The 19,960-nt window shown below is 34.1% G+C and overlaps 1 protein-coding gene across 44 annotated transcripts in view; it reads left to right on the forward strand.

Moving 5' to 3' along the window:
* NRXN1 (neurexin 1) overlaps nucleotides 1-19,960 on the forward strand; it is a 1,068,408-nt gene that overhangs the window by 96,655 nt on the left and 951,793 nt on the right. For 17 of the 44 annotated variants that reach the window (XM_070573931.1, XM_070573918.1, XM_070573922.1 and 14 more), the window contains exons 3-4: nucleotides 4,948-4,965; nucleotides 8,227-8,256. The exons of 22 other annotated variants lie outside the window; for them this stretch is intronic. In XM_070573931.1, the coding sequence (XP_070430032.1) occupies nucleotides 4,948-4,965; nucleotides 8,227-8,256 (48 nt within the window). The remainder of the gene's footprint in view (nucleotides 1-4,947; nucleotides 4,966-8,226; nucleotides 8,257-19,960) is intronic. 5 more of the 44 variants (XM_070573919.1, XM_070573924.1, XM_070573932.1 and 2 more) reach the window with 2 other exon arrangements.

Genomic DNA, 19,960 nt, shown 5'->3' on the forward strand with positions numbered 1-19,960 from the left:
ATTAGGTGTCCACACTTGCTTCCTTCTTTCCTGTAGCATTTTGAATTAAATAGCACAAACTTCTTTGTAACAAATTCGGCACCTGTGTGAAACAGAAACACAGGCGTATGAAATTTATGAAAGCACTCTTCCAAAAGTTCTTTGACTAAATATATTGAAACTCGTATCACATTTTTCCATGGAAACAATGCTGTAAGGCAAGGTAAACTTCTCAGACCAGTTCACAAAGGATTCATTAATTCCGTAATATACTTGAATCATAGTGTTGTACCAAAAGTATAGTGGGATAGTGCCCATAATGTTCCTAGGGAAAATGTTTTTAAAGTTCCAAATGTGATGCCAGGAACATCTCTGCTGCTACAAGTTGGTTTAGACATACCCCTCCTTTCACTCCTGAACAGTGAAGAGAGAGAAACAAATTAGCTACTCTAGTTGGCTCCCCTCATGCCCTAGGACCAGATTCCAGCAGGCCGGGTGGCAGTGTCATTTAGGTGGATTTAAAACAAGTGCTGAGGCCACGTGTTAAAAAGCGTTTTTGAAACTAGCCAGATCCCTGCCCAGGCTGTTTCCTTCCTTCCTGAAGCCTCCATAATGGACCTTTATGCTTCATTTTCTGTTTGAACCTCCTCTTGGTTCTGGCCAGCATTTCTCTTCCTCCAGCTGACTGCTACACAAATCCACAGCCTCAATGATTTTCTCCACTGCCCAGTCCTTGAAGTATTCCCAGACTATTGAGGTTTTCTAAAGGCTTTCTCTCCTAACACCAAAAGAAAAATAAAACAAAGCTACATCCTGTTCCACCATGGGAACTAGACTCTGCAATACTGGCATTTAATCCCCAAAATGAGGGGTAAAATCTTAAAACATAATGTGAGGGGCTAGAAAGGTGAGGATAGAAGCAAGCAAACTCATGTATGTAAAAAGGAAATAGAATTGTGTTCCTCATTCCTCCTTCTGCTGGCTAAGACCCTACTAGTTTTGCTACTATGTACCCAACATTGAAGGGCATGGATCTGAGTGAGGAGCCACCTTTGGTAGTGACTATTTTGATGGAAGAGAGAGGGAGCCAAAGAAAATGAAGGGAGCCTGTCATAGGCAACTAGCAGAGAAGGAAGGAAACCAGGGAAGAGAAGGAATGCCCAAGTGGTGACAGACTTCTTTTGGCCAAGTTTTAATGTAAAATGTAGCACGTAAGTTGACTATTGCTTGTACATTTAGATGAAGCTTTTCATATTGCTAAACTTAAACACTGATTGTACAAAAAGCAGTTATTTGTGATATTTTGTTCAAACTTTTATTCACTAGTCATGATTCAGTTTCTGTAATGATAAAATTAAAGTTACTGCCCTTGCATTCTTGTAAGCTGGGGTCCAAAGGAAAATTTTTTGTGGAGATGCTCTTTTTAAGTAATTTAAAAACATACAATTTAACAGTCTGCAGCTTTGCCTTATGACAGCGTACAACCATCATTCATAACATGACTGACTGTGGTGCTAGTTCCCATCATTGTGAGGGAAGCTGTCTTATCTGGAAGAAAAATAACATTTAAGGTATCTTTTTCATGGTTTTGTATTTATTATTTTCACAATCAAAAGAAAACAAGAGTGTGGTCTTTATAGGTGGCATGGTCATCATAGGAGAGTTGATTCCTAAGAGACTCGCTTCATGTGCACGGCAGAATTAGGCCACAGAATTAAGAAGCCAGGGTTTTCTGCAAACCAAGAGCTTTTCCCTAAGTTGGCAGTGTCCACAGGTAAGGCTGGATGAAAAGTATTTAATTGCCTAAGAATCTATAAAGGGAAAGCAAAAGTTGATGTGATGAGGAAAAACTATTCTAACTTGACATTCATTGTTTAGTTCAAAAACCAAGTACAAAGGAAGGAGAAAAGGAAAAATACGTGGAGAGTGATTGTAAACGCTAGAGCTGCCACCAGGTATAACTGTGTTCAAATTCTGAAGTAATGTAGCTTAACAAGTTGTAAATCAACTAAAGGCAACAGATGGATACCAAAGGGTTGGGATAAAATGAAACAAGGAAAGAGAAGTTTTTTAATCCTATGATTGAATCTGAAAATACATAGAAACTCAAGGAAAATTGTTCCAAGCCAGTTTTCTTCTCTTTTTTTTTAATTTTTATTTTTTTCATATAGGAGTTAATATATTACCCTTCCTTTTACTCTGGTACTTTGACTTTTTTTTTTTTTTTTAAATCTAAGTCTCCTGGGACAGATGATTTTTCTGAACTTGGTCAAGTCAGGATTTGTTTCCACATTGGGCGAGACTTGGATTTGTATACAAGGAGTCCTGTTAGTTAAGCTGGTTCTCTTTATGAATATTAACTCAGAAAAATGTGGATAGCAGAGTGGGATCAATGGCACCACAGTGAAACGACTCACTTTCAGGGGACCAGAACAATGACCGTGATTTTATTAGCACAACGTCCTTTCCTGATATCCTCCTTAGCTTGTTTATACAGTTGGTGTCAAGCCTGGGCCTGTTTTATTTTGTGGGTTTGTTTTTCATCTCTCTTTTCCTTTCAACTTTCAACCAGGACTTTATTGAACCCCTTTCTGGGATTGTAGTGCTCACAACCCTCACAACCAAATTTGCCAGTTTTCTGCTTCCAGAGGTTAAATAGCATTATAGTAATTGATAGACCTTTTCTGCACTTGGCTCTCCTCTAAATTCTCTGATTTTGTTCTTTTACTCTACATATTAAACATTCTTATTTAAAAATACACATCTTAAATGGGAAAGACAATTTCAAAGGACAGTTAATGTCAAACAAAAGTGGATCCTAAACATTAAAATAATCTATATTTTTATATAATTTCCAATATAAAGCAGTAAAACAAAACTATAATATCTGTGATCGTGCAATATTAAAGTTGCCATGAAAACTAATAAATTCAATCTAATTCCTTATCTGGTAGATTAGAAACCAAAACCAAACCGAAGATCAACATTTCAGCCCAAATATTTCAATGTTTTTTTGGTGTTTCTTTTAAAATGAACTCTGGCAAACCAATTCTTTTCTATAGATGTTATTGTCTACATTTATCCACTAGCTGTTTTCTGTTGTATATTAAGACCACATCAGTAAATGTGCCTGTGTGGATATTTCTTTTTCCAGTTAATATATTTTAAACAAAATTGACGATTTTTAATTCATTAGTAACTTTAACCATGAACAAAGTTATTTGTTGAACCTTATGAAATGGTGCATTTATAGTTGTTTTTCTCTTAAGTTTCTACACTTGCTATTGTTTTATTCTTTATAAACACTTTTGATCAAATGACCACTTTAAAAAGTACAGCTAGGGGCCAGCTAAGTAGTGTAGTGGTTAAGTTCTCATGCTCCACTTCAGTGAGGCAGGGTTCACAGGTTCAGATCCCAGGCAGGGACCTAGCACCACTCATCAAGCCACAGTGTGGCAGCATCCCGCATAAAATAGAGGAAGATAGGCACAGATGTTAACTCAGCACAATCTTCCTCAAGCATAAAGAGGAAGATTGGCAACAGATTTTAGCTCAGGGCCAATCTTCCTCACAAAAAAAAAAGTACAGCTAATTAAATAAAACATAAGAATGAGGCTAGAAATGTCAACATGGATATACTTTACTATTGAAAAAAATTTGATAAATACTGAAATGTTTGCTCCACTCTAGGCCCGTAAAACAGTTTCCTGTTCCATTTCTTACCTGGATGCCAAGCCCTGTATCTCAAATAGTACTTGAATTGTCTAGTGGGTACTAGTAATAGTTTAAATCCCATACACTTACATTGATTATAGGTAGGAAATACATACAAAATCTGCTTGTATATATGTGTGTTTGTATGTACACATAAATATGTACACATATGGAAATAAACGAAAATATGCAAATATTACATAGATGTATGGAAATATAAGGGAAAGTTCATCAAATGTTGTCATTATCTTAACTACATTCATGTTCACACCCTAAACAGAAGTACACAGTGAATAAATCATGATAAACCTTGCCTAATGGACAATTCCCAAGTGAAATTTTCTTGCAGTGATTACTTTTTTTACTTAACATTTTTTAAAGTTAGTATTTTATTAAATTATAATATACTATCATTATTTGCAATAAATTATGAACACACTATAAATAAACCAAATAAATCCTACAATTTAGTTGTGTAAATTTATGGTGTGTTTCTTTAGGGAAAGAAATTGAAGTATTAGAAATACTTAAGGGCCATGTTGGTAAATGGATTACATATTTGGTAGAACTGGAGTGTCTTTAAGTGAAATTTCATAGCTCTTTGCAATGGACTTTCTTTCGTCCAAGTCCAAATCAGAATTTAGAACTAGAATCTTTTAGAATTGTGAAAAAAACAAAAAAATTTTAAAAATAGTTGTCTAGAAAAGCCACACCAGCAACATATAAGAATAGCATTTGCTGGGGCTGGCCCCGTGGCCGAGTGGTTAAGTTCGCACGCTCCGCTGCAGGTGGCCCAGTGTTTGGTTGGTTCAAGTCCTGGGCGTGGACATGGCACTGCTCATCAGACCATGCTGAGGCAGCGTCCCACATGCCACAGCTAGAAGGACCCACAACGAAGAATATGCAACTATGTACTGGGGGGCTTTGGGAAGAAAAAGGAAAAAAATAAAATCTTAAAAAAAAAAAAAAAGAATAGCATTTGCTTTATACAAGACAGCAAAAGACTTTTCACAACTCCTTGCTGAGGACATGGCAGTTTTACTGAAATTTCATCTCACACTCTTTTAAGTGCTGCCAATGGAAGGGAACCTGCTTCCTGTGATTTTTGTTTTTCCCTTTGAATGGTAGTGATGGAGCACTTGCATGATGTGTTTGGTGCCTTGCATGAGGAAGACATGCAAAGGCAAGGTCCAGTCTGCATGCTGCTTAATGAATGTTTTTCCTTTTCTCTCCCTCCTTGTCATGTGCTTTCAGAAGACAACAATGTGGAAGGTGGGTGCTTTCTACTTTATTTTCCAACTCTCATTTGCCTTTTATTTCTTAGTATTAATAGAGTACATCTCAAATTTAGACGGTAAGTTGAACTTCTTTCTGAGCATTTGTTGATTTATGGATTGTGTATCACTTTTCCTATAGAACACACACTCTCTCAACCCCATCAGCCCCAATTACACGAAACTCCTTCAACCTTAACTCCCACCCTTGATGGATTTCCATATCCCATATGAACCTTAGAATACTTACTGCAGTGTTCTGTATGGAAAAATGATACAATCCTGCTTCTTTTAAGTGAGAAAGTATTTCTTTGCAGTTTCAGAACACAGTGCATGATTCTTTCTCCATTTTTTTCTTGATTAAAATGATTTCTTTTGTGTTGGAAATGTTTAGCATTACATCATCTCAAGCCCATTGGTTTAGTTTCAAATGATTTGATTTATAAAAAGATAGAATAAAATACTGACTATAAGTAAGAGGCATAAATTTAGATTAAAAAATAAGCCATTGGCCAGTGGAAATGAAAGCATACAGCACACCGACGTGATCACTGGTAAGTATATTTGTGATATCCTATGTCTGCTAAATAAAACTATATTATTTATTCAGGGTTTTCTAAAATTATTTCTATCAAGGAATTTTGAAGAAGTTATACATTTTTTCCTGTGGAATCCAACAAACTAAAACATATTTTAACATTTTTATTTTTAAAGAACTTGAATGCATTAGTTGCTGCGCTGCCAACTAAATCTGTAAAGGATAAAATGCAAAAAGAACTAGGTAGAGCAAAGAATTGTGAAAGGGAAGTTGATGTTCTGTTAACTTATATAATCTTGCATAAACAGTTCATTAATATCTGTATGTCAGAAGAAAGCATTTAGCGTATTTTATTTTGCTCCAGTATTTTGAAGCGCAGCCATTCTATAAAGATAATGTACATTTCTACGGAATGATGAATTTCTTTAAAAAAAAGTCCCCATATAAGGTTATAGATAAATAGCCATTAAAGTTACTAAGATTTGAGTCTGAAATAAAAAACAATTCATGGTAATAAAAGCTGATCAGTAGCTGGTTTCAGCATATTATTTGTGATTCTTTGATGTACGATATAATTGCTTAGTTGCTGAACATTTCTGTTCCATTATTTAAGTAAAATAGCTTAAACTTTAAAAGAAACCATCAATGACTGTATATGGCTTCTGTTTTTCTATACTATAATTTTAATTGCATGTGAATATGCACTTGATAAAGATGATATTACCCTGCAGATCTGACATATTTCAAATCCATCTAATATATATTGTGCATGTTCATTGAGATCAAAAGGCTTTTTTTAAGTATCTTTTCAACTTCTTTTGTATTTCCTTAAACATCCTGTAAAATGTTACATGTTTTTGTTCTTTCTCTTTAAATCCAATTGCATTCCACGGGGCATTAAAATCAGCCTAATAAGCATGAATGCCTCTCTTCTAATACACACTCATCCCATGAAAAATTTTGACAAGATTTTCAGAGTATAGGCCCATAAACTATTGTAATAAAGTTTGTTTAATAATAATTTTAGCATCCTTATTTATAACTCCACTTTGGCAATATAGACAAGTTCCCTTAGAGGTAGGAAGTCTAGCAGGAGGAATATGAATGACTTAGATTTATTAATTTCCATCCTTACTAAGGCGGTACTAAAAGCCATTAGAAGTATCTATTATGTTTTTTAAAAATTAGATCTTCTACAAAGATAATTCCATGATTTAGTCTACAAAAAAGTTATCAACTTTATTAGGAAATATGTATATAGTAGTTTTAAAAGTGAAATTAAATGAAAAATTATATAACCTGGCCAGATAAGCCACTATTCCTAAGCATATAAAATATCGTGAATCACCAGGAGATCATAAACTTTTTAATCTGCCTGTGTGATTTTTTTTGTAAAATTACTTAGAAAATACAAAAGGAAGCTAGATTACAGAACCATTAAACTGTGTTAAATAATTTTCATGTTGTGTTTATATGATGATTTGTAATTGTATCTGCCCCGCAAGGATGTTTAAATATTCCTAAAATTTTTAAGGAAGTAACACAGATTATTTCAATACTGATGCAAGTAATGCATAATGTTATGTAGCTCAAATAAAGTCTCAAATATATTTGAAATAACCCTGGGAAATGAAATATAAATTTTATTAAAATTGTTGTATGTGTACAATATTGCTCTAAGATTTTCCCGTATTCTTGAAATGTATACATATTGAGGAGTATCTTTATTTTTTAGTTTAGAATAAAGAACTAGAAATTAATGCCTTCCAGTAAAAAGTGTCATCTTGGATAGTGAAAATTTTTTAAAAGAACGTTGGCAGTATTCTTTAGAAAAGGAATAATCTTCACTCTGAAATTAATTGTGAAGCAAGAGTTAATAAATAATTAAACTAAGTAAATTTAGTATTCTTTTAGAAAACTTCCTTGATCAAATTATCTGTGATATATATTATTATATATATTATTAATATATATGTAATATATATCTTAAAAATGTATACTCATATTAATTCATGGTTTAATGTTTAGGTAAAATGCTAAATAGTTTTGTTCTCCATGGAAAATTACTTGAGCCTATTTAAAGCTGATCCATTGTTTCTTGAAAACATTATTCTGTAGTAACTTCTAACTTTACAAGTGCATGTCTAGTGATCTTTTTTGCATTTGAAGAAATTTAGTCAATTGCTACCTGTGTCAGACAAGGAGACATTTCTGCATTGTCATTTCAGTGTGACTAAGGATTTTTTTTTTCATTTAATTATGAAACTGCTCATTTTTTGATGAGGGGAAAATGATCAGACCCAGCCCATGTTTCAGGTATTCCTTTTGGGTATTTAAAAATATAATTTCATCACCAAAGAATAACAAGCCCTGTGGGGGCAGTGTTCAAAACAGTCTTATCAAAGGGCATGAAGGGCAGATGCAATATTTAAGGGATTGGTTGGATTTTAAGTCATGCTCTCATGCTCTTGATTGTTCCAACTGATACATAGAAGAAATACACAGTGCAGCATATGCCAGTGTTTAAATTGCAGTTCTATAACTCTTTGCCCCGAAGCATTCCAACCAGGGGTTGAAAGAATGCTTTTTGATTTGTCTTGTGATACAGACATGTCTCATAGGAAACAAGATGTCTGTCACTGAGCATTTTTGTCACCGTGACAACCCTGCCTTCCCATGCTCCCTTGTTTATTGCTGACTGTGCTCTTGTTTCCCTTCAAGGTCTGGCGCACCTGATGATGGGCGACCAAGGTATGGGCTCTGTTCCTTTTCCACTCTGCTTTCAGTGTTTTCTTGTTCTGTAGCTGCTTTCAAATCATCACTGCACAGGATGGGCAAATGCTTGCAAATTATCTGGCTGAAAATTAAATACATAACTTTTGTTCACTTTTTTCCATGTGTTTTTATCCCCTTTGTTTGTTGGTTTGATTATGATTTGCTTCTTTGAGTTTTATTTTCCTTCATTCTTGGCACTATGATATCTGCAAGTAAATGAGACATAAGAACTTGTGATTGAAAGTTTTGATACATTTATCAGCACATGCAGTTAAGGGTAGTTATAGTAAAGAAAAACTGAGAATCATCAGAAGTTAATTTCTGAAAGAGATATTCAGTTTAAACTATTGTACCAGAAAGAGTCCATTTTTCACCCATGCATGGCAGTTTGGGAACATGCAGACATCTTTGGCTTCTGGCTTCTAGAATGCTGAGTATAGTGTTCCACAGAATCAATACTTTTTCTACCAGTAGTCATTGTTTATCTCCTTTTTGTGTAATCTTTTAAAGTGAGCATGGGCTTTGCAATTTCCTTGCATGCGTTGCCTTAAAAAAAGGAGACAGATTTCTCAACATGTACTGATTTCATCTGCGTTTGTCTTGGAACCCTTATTTATACTTTCTTGTCTTGTTTAATTTTCAGAGAGTAGTGCATTTACACATATTCATAATTCTTATTGTTGTTTCTCTCCTCTTTATTCTCTTTGTATGGAAACCCTTTCTTCATGGGACCATTTCATCAAATCCATAGGTAAAAGTAAAGGTATTACATTATTTTATTTCTTCTTAATATCATCTGTATGAATTACAGTGTTTCTAAGTTATGCAAATGTATTTAGACCTTTTGACATTAGTAATGGGCACTGGGCAGTAGGTATCAGTGTTAATGAATATTTTGTGAATTTAAGGTAAGAAAAATACATCAAAATGTTTCACTCCTTTTTTTGTCTCCTAGCTCTTTAGAGTGATTTTTTTCATGTCAGCTGCATATATAATTAGTATATTTAGACATTAGCTACAAGTTTTGGTGTCAGTTTTTGCAGTAACATTTAATAGCAGTTAAATGATGAGTGTAGTCACCATAAATATGTATCCTCAAACATTTAACTCTGAAGCTCACCTGCCCCAGCCATTATGCATTGGGATGTAAGTCGAAGCATGTGCAGCTTTGAAATGGTACTACTGTGGGCTCATCACCTTGTTGGCTGCTAGTTATGATAAATACACATTAACTCATGATAACCTGAAAAGGCAGTATCATGAAAGAGATAAAGGTGCAAGACAAGCCCATTCTTTCTTTTGTGCATATTAACTTTGTTTTAAGGACATTATCAACCAGGTGTACATTCCTGAATCACTTGGTAAGTCGGGCATGTGTACTCTTTGACAGCATCGGTGCCAAATATAAAAGCATGTTTAATTTGTCATTTAGAACCATCCACATTGTGTTTAGTGTTTTCATTAAAAGAAAGTAGATGATATGCAACTGTGGTAAATATGTAGCATAGCCTTTCAATTAACCACTTTAACTATGAATTAGTGATCTAGTTTTTTTTGGTTTGGGGCTTTTTTGGTTATTTTAAATGCAGGAATGTGTCTTACTCTTGAACTCTCGGAATCTTTCGTATGCTCTGAATCTTAACCCGGTGAATTGGGACCAAAGCTCAGAGTTCTGCACCTTTACATTGGTGTCATCTAGCAGGGAAACTTTCATGCTTGAAAAAGCACTTGAACACGAGCCGGGCAATAAGTAAGAAATTATATCAAAGTTTTGAATGTGTGAAATAGAGATTTAGAAACAAATGTTGTTTAGATAGTTTGAGCCAATAAAAAGAGAACATATGCTATTTCAGTTTGTGTTTTGGTCAACCATTTCCAATAAGATAATTTAATCTCATTTTGAGCCTTCTAGCTACACAAATGACAATATGTATCAATTCTTTTAGAGATTTCGTGTACCATTTGAGATATTTTCTAAGCTATTTTTTTTTTTGTGAGACCAGATTCCCATCCACTTCCCTTTCCTTAGTTGGTGTCTCCTACCATGTTCCTCAGTATAGGACTCAGGATGGCATAGAGGGAACTGTATTCATATTGTATCTTACTGGCTGATGAATATATGTATATGTGTTTGTATATGTGCATGTATATAGTTGTATGAATGCATGTATATACACAAAGTTTCTAAATATATACACACATATATTCAGTATGTTGTGCAAAACTAACTCTTAAAAATAGTTTTTTAAATTATATAACCATTTAACTCTACATATGGAATAATTCATAATTCATCTTTATATGCAGCTGATATTTGTTTTGGTGTAATTAACACTGTGTCATTTAACTTCATTCAATTTTATTATGTCAGTCTTAAACGTTTTCTATTGACATGTGTGTCAAACATATTTTTACTTCACCAATTTTCATCAGTTAATTTCTCAATTAACACAAAACTACAGAGGACAGGAATTTGGTTTTTCCTTTTCATTCTTCTGTTACTGGGACCAGGATGCTCTTTGATGTTAAATAGGGAAAGAAGATTTTAAGTTGGACTTGGGTATTTTGCAAATCAGAGTAGTCACCTTCATATGTTGCTTAATTAGATGTATAGAAATGAGAAATGTGACTTGTAAGTCTTTAATTGCAAATTAATTCAACAAATATGCATTCTAGAACAAAAATACAATCTTGACTAAGACATGGCATCCACATTCAAAGAGTGTCTATGTAATAAGGATGTGAAAACATGTGGAGAAGTTAGTATAAAGGACAGAATGGAAGTGCTATGAGAGTGATAAAAAAAGTGTGATTGACATTCAACAAAGACAAAGATAACATGAGTCAGGGTCTACTTTAAGTAGATATGCTTGCCTTGTGCAACCTGTTGGAGGAGTCAAAAATGTCTAGAAACTTTACACTGTAGCTTCCTGTATCAAGTTCAATCCTAGCTGTGCATGAAATAAGTGTTAACCCTTCCCAGTCTTAAAATAACTGATTTGCATTGTAAATTAATGCTTCCCAAATCTTTCGATCACAATACAGTCCTGGAGCATTTTTCTTGATACCACTTTTCTCTTTAGGAGTAGCGAATTCAGGGGCTCTGGAATGAATATCTGTGGGTCAGTGTCTTTCTTTTTTGAGTACAGAAGAAAAATTGGATTCAAAAACATCATTGTTATCATATTGATTTCTTCTGTACAGATTCTTAAATATTTCTAAATTTTTAAATGCCCGATTATAGATGAATGCATTTCATTAAAAAAAAAAAAAGTAGCTCATCTAAAGAGAACATTCTTTCTGATAACTTTCTTTCTCTTCCTCCCCAGTCTTCTCTCTAGAGGTAAGCATTGGTATCAGTTTGTGATGTATCCTTACAGAGTCAGTGTGGATCCTTCCATACTCCCTAATTAATTTTTCAAGGTATGGAAACTGCAGAATCCCTTATCAATTTGTACATGACAAAAACAGCTAAGTCAGCTGGACCCCTGTTAAAGATCATTGCTATGTGCTGGCAGAATCGTAGTAAATGACATGGAAGGTTTCTCAGTCTTCCTGTAGGCCGTCATGCCTAGTATTTTCAGTTGATCATTCTGTTTCAAATTTTAGAGTCAATTATTTGGATTTGTTTTCATGTTTTTTTCTAAACAAGGGTATGTCGTCTTTAATTGGACATGCTTAGGAATAAACTTTGTTTCAATTATAGCTTTCTTTGGGATAGCTGAAGAGAGAGATTGTCCAGAGCCAAGCTTGCTTCTGTGGGTTGTGGCTAGATGGATCCAAATGGTCTTTGTGAAATTGGGTTTGCTTTCTTTTTTGGCTTGAAATTTGTCAATGGTATTATTAGGATCATGAGTAATGTTAACTAGTCTCTATTCTATTTAGAATTTAGGTTTATTTACCTGGGAATTTAGTTGTTTTTTGTTTTTGTTTTTTCTATGTGTGTTTAACTGGTCACTTCACTCCAATGATTATTTGCGTTTTACTCTAATGATTGTCTGAGAAAAATGATTAACCATTTAAATCAGAAAATGTCAAAGTAAGTCATTTTGCAAATCCAGCCATCATGGCTGGTTAGTCGCTCAGGAGTGTGGGTTAATAATTGTCAGTTAAGTGTTGGTGCTTTGATTGGAAGCCTGTATTTTCCTTCATAACAATCATAATTGTAATTACATATTTATATGAGTGATTATATACTTAATGTCAATTTTTCTTAGTAGAATGTAAGCTCCGTGAGGGCAGGAAGCGTGTCTTTCTTTCGGACCATTGTATTTCCAGAATATTTTTCTTTCTGTATTTTGAATTTGTCATTTTCATGATTTACATCTGTGTGTATGGGGGAGGCACATGGGAAGAGGTAAGTGTAGAAGGAGGACATGGAGAGTTTGGCGTGGACAAAGTAGGGAGTGGAAAAGGAAGAGGAAACTTATTCAAATGATTAAAAAGAATTGTAGCATTTAGGTGGAATCCTCTGTCTCTGTCTTTAAACTTCCTTTTATTTCCTGTCATTCATATCCTTTTCCAAAGCTGCATTATTTCTTTCTAGTAAAGCATCATTCTGGTACCACTTTAATATGGCTTAGCATATGCACAGCAATGAATCTGTAAGGAAATAAAGTCAATGTATTTTTGTGTTTAAGAGTTTTCAAAATTTTTTATGTGATTCACTGTGACAGTGGCAAGTAACCAAATGTTATTTTCTGACTTCTCTACTCATGCAATAACAGGTACACGAATTTTCCTGAAATTCAGATCTGATGTTATGCTATCTTTTGTGGTTTCCATGAGTTGTTTTTCTTTTTTTCAAACCCCACTGTATCAACTGTGATGTATCATAAGTCCTGTGTTCAAATTGGATTTGGATTGTAAGCATTCAAAAAAGCCAAAATTTAAGTCTTATCTTGTGATATGAGCATACTTGCTATTCCTTGTATTCATAAATTCTACAGCATATTTGCAAAGTAAATGTCCATATGACTCTTTCAGATGCATGTTTACTGTTTGAGTATCTAAGTTTCTCATGTTATTAGAAAGCCAAGGTGTTACAACTATCAAACATGTAGCTACAAATTTTAAAAGTGCCTAAATATTATTGTATTAGTGAAAATTAAGATCTTAAAGTAGAATAATTTATCAGGAAAATAAAAATATATTTTTCTGAAAACTAATTGTATTAATAACCAGATATAATTGTTCCACTACAACTGATTGATAAGCAATATCAAAGATTATGTGTTTTAAAACCTTATCTGTAATGTCACAGCACAACTAATATTCCATTATATTTGCTTTTAAAATAGATTTGATGTTATTAATATTTAGAGAATAAAGCATTTATTATTTTTTATACGTTTTCTTTTGTTTCCATGATTTTTGTTCCCATCTTTCAACTGTTGTGTTGCTTATATAACAGATTTGTCTGTGAAGTGGCCAGCTTCCAATCACCAACACCATGATGTGTATGTTTTATAACTTTTAAATACATTTTACTGTGGTTTCTGATATGGAACTAATTTGATTTTGAAAATATCATATTTTTCTTCTTCTGTATGGCTTGTTACATCTTAATTCCTCATTTAGCATAGGTAATCTACGTTCTGAAGCATTTGTGAACGTTGACAGGATCTTACTGTATTGAAATACCTATGTTTGGTTCATATGCAAAGTGAGAAATAATTTATTTTGAATGATCTATTATGACTTTTACTATTGCAGTACTGGCTACTCTTTCACAGGCACAGAATGTGGAAAGACTGGAATTTCACCTCATAAATCAGACATTAAATATCTACTTCATCAATATGATGTACGTAGAAGGCTATATGACTTTTTAGAATTTGGTATTTACTTTGCAGTTCTTTAACCTAGAAGCCCATCAGTTCTGGGTAGAATCAAGAAAAGTTACTTGAAGAGTAAATATTTATGTATTATCTCTTGTTGCAATTTAACCAATTTTGTCATTATATTTATTAGTAATAAAAGTCTCAGCTCCTTTGTATCTCTGCACTCTTGGCTCTGTAATGAGAAGTTTCCCATGTTTTTATACATTCTGTAAACAATGATGCATTAAATAAGTGATAAACTGAACAGGATTTTATTAGACTTGTAGTAGGTTAATTTATCCTCAGAGAAGAGCATGGAAAGGACTCTCTGCCGTCTAATAGTTTAAAGAACGAAATGGTATAAACATAAATTTAGATGCTTTACTGAAATAGATTGCAAATAGAAAAACTTTTAAATTATGGCATTCTGGATTTTAAAAGGATAATTCCTTTCCCAAAATAATGATATTATCTTATTTACCAATTTAAAGTGTATTTTTGTTAATGTAGATTTTCTTTTAAAACCAACATCAACACATTTAGGCTGGTAAGAGGATATTTCGTAGGTTGTGTTCACCAGTGGTTTTAAACAACACTGTAATTTCTCAAGGAAATATAAATCTTTGACCAAAATCAGAGAAATTTGGAGCAAGCAAGATTATGTTAAAAAACTCTTCAACACTTTGAATTATTAGGCATGATAGGAGATATTGCTTGTTATGATAGGCAAAACATTGTGGAAACCTTGAACTAAAATTCCTGATGTAGAATAACCAACCTTAAGGAGACTTTAAATGCTTTCCTCCACTTACATGAATAATCATGAAATAAAGTTTCATCTTCTTCTTACAAAATAAATTTAGAGGTAGGGTGAAGGAAACCAATTATAGAGTGTCGTATAGGATGTTACTCCTTCTCATTTTCAAGGTTCCCATTTTAGAAGAGTGAAACTCCACCTTACAACAGGAGAGCAGTATAGTATGCTGGGTAAGAGTCATGAGTTCATTAGACCTGGGTTCAGATCCTGTGTTCTCTCTTTGCTGACATTGGGCAAATAATTTAGCCTCACCTGTCTAAATCTTATAATTTGTAATACAGACTAATAAAAATACTCCACTCTCAAGGATAATGTTACATGACAAATTGCAAAAGTGCTTAGGAGATTGTTTTTATCAATTGTGACAATAAAATAAAAAATATTATGTATGTGTATATTAAATGAATTTGAAAACTAATGATCTGTAATCTGCCAAAGGTTTAACAAAAACAGTATTAATATCTTCATATCTTCTGTCCATCATATGGATATCCTATAATTTATGATTCTGTGATTGTTTTAAGTTATAACCATCTGGACATCAATGTCCTGGTGGCCTGTTCTACAAAGAACATTGGTACAATAAAGCATTAAAGATTGATTCTACTAAATAAAAATTATTTAGATATTTCTGTAACTCTTCACATTTTTACATTTCTCTTGTATGCAATAATGAAGCTGAAATGGACTTATCTCCCCTTTGAACTAAACTGGAAGCTCATTGGCAAAGTGCTGCTATTTAGATGCCAGTTTATGGGCTGAAAGGAGCAAGGAGATAACTTTGCTCATGGACTGGAAGTTGCATCCAGAGAAAACATTCCTGTAAATTAACATTTTGCCTCACTCATTACTTCATTAAGTGACATATGTGTTAAGCTTATACCAACCACTTAGTCAGCTGAAGACCAAATTTTCAAGAAAAAGTTAATTATGGACTTTTCTTAGATAGGTATTTTTGCTGGAAAAATAACATGTAATTAACTTGAGACTCTTAAATCATTGGCTAATACTCTCACATCATTCAAGATTTTTCTCAAATGGCACCTTCTCAAGAGATTTTTCCTGACCATCCTATTTAATACTACAGTTTGCCCCTCTCGTGAACTCTCATACCCCAGTCTAATTTCTTTTCCATAGCAATTATTATCTAACATACTTAATTTTTTCCATTTATTTTGTTTACCGTTTATTGTCTGTCTTTCACCCACTGGAATATAAGAGGACAGAGATCTCTGCCTTGCCTCAATGTATCTCAAGTTCCCCTAGAACAGTGACTGGCACAAGTACCTGCTCAATAATACCTGTCTCATGACTGACTGACTCATGGGCTAAACAAATTTCTAATATTTCCTTTTAGATTTTACTTTGGATATTACTTTTTTTTATTTTTTATAATGAACTAATTTGCAAATTTCTTTTTCCTTTTGCTTCAAGGTAAATCTTCCTATAAAGGACAAATAAAATCAATAAAACCAGAGTTTTTCTCTTTGAACTGGGAATGAGGAGGACTCAGATTTTACCCTTTTGATCTTCCTTGTTCCCTGCTCAGTTTAGGTGGCCACAGAGAATTTGGAAGGGATTTGAAAACCACTCCAACAACCACTGATGGTCAAGCCTTTTCTTTCAAATTCCTCTAATAATCAGTCTTAAAGGAATATTTCTTTAAGAAGGGGACAGTAATTCATCTTTGTATTTCTCTGTGTGTATATAGGTAACAGGAAGAGGTTCCTGGAAGTTTGGCTCCTAAATTGTATGATTCATTGTGGCTTTCAAGAAGTACCTTTTGGCAATTGGTGACAGAGAGAAAGTTGCGAAGAATGAAGTGGATTCCTTTGTACTTTATGTTCATGTAGCTTGTCTTGTGTTTCTAACATTAAAATAGATCCATTCTTCTCAGTCATCAAATAGCTATATTCACTAAAGGGCCTTTGACTTCTTCCCAGCCGAGGGATAAATGATTGTATGTTTAACCAGATGCTTTAACAAGTAGTCCAGGTCCACAGCCAGCTATTCGAAACTCTGGGACCTGCACTGAAGAACTACGATGGTAGGAAATCTCTGACTTAAAAAGTAGCACCAAAACTGCCGTGCCTGAGGCCTTATTTCCCTTAAAATGAGTGTCTCATTACTTGTCTTTTTGGTAGAGAGAGGGAAGGGGTTAAAGAGAGAGAGAGGATGGTTTCATTCAGTCTTCGTCATTGTTGCTGAAATCACCAATGACATTTTTCTTTATGTGGGACTGTTACACATGGTGTAAAGCCACAGCTTTTCCGAATGGATGTTTTCAAGGCTTTTGACATTAAGAAGTATAAACATGAGGATAATAATAGTTAGCATTTTTTCGAGACATGTCTTTACACATTCAAATTATATTTACTTATATAAAATGTGTATTCCACTAAATGAAGTTTTCCCTTTTTTGCTTGGCTTGTTTGCCCATGAATTACCATGTGTCTATGACCACATGATAGCTCATTCAGAATAGTAGTAGCTGACGTAATCTCCAGTGATTATTAGTATTTACTTTCAACCGAGTAAAGAGTAGTGAACTGAGAATATTATTTTATTTTCTTTCACTATAATTTTTTTTTATTACATAGCCCAGATATAGACCAGAAAATTAGACTACTGAGACAGTGGATAAGATAATTCAGGAAATGAAAATGATTCATGTGTTATATGAAGCTTTTAAGGAATATTTTCTTTTTTGTCCTGAATTACCTGGTCCACTAATCCAGTTTTTCATTTCATTTTCTGCACTTGGCATTATAAAGTCAGTAGACATTTGGAGAAAATTAAATTACTGCATTCAAGGAAACAATCAAATTTAGATTGGGCTAAAGTGCTGCCAGAGAGATGGAAATCCCGAAATTGGCCAATTCTGATTTCAGTTCACAGGGAAATCCTTGTTCACAAGCTAACCATAGGTTTTTGCAGATTGCTAGTGGCATAACATGCCAGAAATCTTCTGTTAACTTTAGTGAACAGATATTTTTGATGCTATGCTGACTTAAAAGAATTATATGATGACATTTTATGACTGTCCTCCTAGTGATTATTTGTTTAGATAAAAGAATGCATTCTCTGGCCAACAATCAGCAGGGCAGACATTTTGAATTGCTTCCTTAGCTGTGTGATTGGATTTGCGCTGACGCATCTGTGTTGGCTGTGACCAGTGGCATTCTTTGTGAGAGGACTGGGTGAAGTTAGGAGTCATTCGATGGGATGGAAAGGGAGAGAAGCTGATTGGTCCAAAAGAAAGCCAAAACTTGAACTGATAAATGTGAGGACAATTTGGTTTGGCATTTGCCATCTCATTATTTATAAGGAGTAATGTCATGACCTATTAGGCTAAGTCACTGTTTCTTTTTTTCTTCAACTACTTCAAATGTGTCATTCCCTAATTAGAATAATGTCCTGTGTAGAGGAGGACCACTGTCTAAGCAAGGCTGGACAAGTAGCATGCTTCCCTGTTAGAACATCTTGACCTCATTACTGTTGTTCTGATCCAGCGGTTTTCAGGTTGGCTGCCCAGCCCTCCTTTGCTCCCCAGTCACCTGGGGCACATTTTAGAAAACACAGATTTTCAAAGAACTTAATAGTAATTTTATTCAATAGGTTTATGGTGGATTGGAATCCTGTACTTTAAAAAGCCCTCTCAACTCCCTCAGAAGCTTCTAAAGTATAGCCATTTTGTGGAGATTGTTACCAACTCAGTTTGCCCTCTAAGAGTTGATGATTTGATCTTCATAGTGATGAAGGTTTTTTTTTTCCTGCAAGGGCATGTACAACTTGTCAATTTAATCCATATTGCTTCTGCATTGAGAGCTTTTTCTTGCTAATAAAAATAATTATCTTGCTTTAAGAGAAAAGTTGGTCCATTATGAAAGGACTAGAAAAAGATATGGTTATTCAATTAGGTTTACCCTTTATGCTTCAAACTAAACAACTGGCTTTCATACTAGTAAAGATATCACTGGGCTCTTTCACACCTTGCAGTAAAGGTCACTACAACTTCACTGTACAAAGTTCAGAAATGTACTTTAAAAAAAAGGAAAAAAAAGGGGCTGGCCCCGTGGCCGAGTGGTTGGGTTCGCGCGCTCCGCTGCAGGCGGCCCAGTGTTTCGTTGGTTCGAATCCTGGGCACGGACATGGCACTGCTCATCGGGCCACGCTGAGGCAGCGTCCCACATACCACAACTAGAAGAACCCACAACGAAGAATATACAACTATGTACCGGGGGCTTTGGGGAGAAAAAGGAAAAATTAAAATCTTTAAAAAAAAAAAGGAAAAAAAGCCCAAAACTCAAATTGAATGTGTGGCAACATTTAAACTTTTTATGTGATGCCTACCCATGGATAATTTATGGTATATTTTAGGGTCATTGTCCATAAAAGACCATGGTAAAGAGATGCAGACAAAAGGAAAGCTGAACAGCAAAAGCTGAGCTCACATAAAAAATATGCCACAAATATATCTCCATACAATGGAAAAGTTGATTATAATGATTTTTTTTTTATTTACTAGAGATTGTGGTGAAAGAGGCATTAAATAAAACAAGAATATGTCATTTCTACCAAGGTCATGTTTTAGGGTGTGGAAATTTTGTCTCTGGAGTCTATTAAAAAAGAAGAGATAATGGTCTTATGAGATATTTTAGAACTAACAGACACAAGCATAGAAATTACGTGGAGATATCTTGTCAGATTTATATATAAAATATTTTATATACTGAGACTAGAGCTTGGTACATGATAGATACTCAGTAAACTTGATGCAAAGCAGATACCCAAAGATCATGGAGACTAGCGTTGAATAAACCTGCATTTAGATCCCAGACTCCCTATCTATTAGGTGTGTGACTTTGGGAAAGTTATTTGACCTTCTGAACCTCATTTTCCTCCTCTGTAAAATGAAGATAATAAAATCCACCTCTTTTTGTTATGAAGATTACTTGTATTATTATCAATAAAGTGTATATTTTTCTAGAACATATCGAATGCTCAATAGTAGGACATAGAGTATTGTGTGTCAATTACT

The sequence above is a fragment of the Equus przewalskii genome, chromosome 14, assembly GCF_037783145.1.
Source record: "Equus przewalskii isolate Varuska chromosome 14, EquPr2, whole genome shotgun sequence".
Lineage (NCBI taxonomy): Eukaryota > Metazoa > Chordata > Mammalia > Perissodactyla > Equidae > Equus > Equus przewalskii.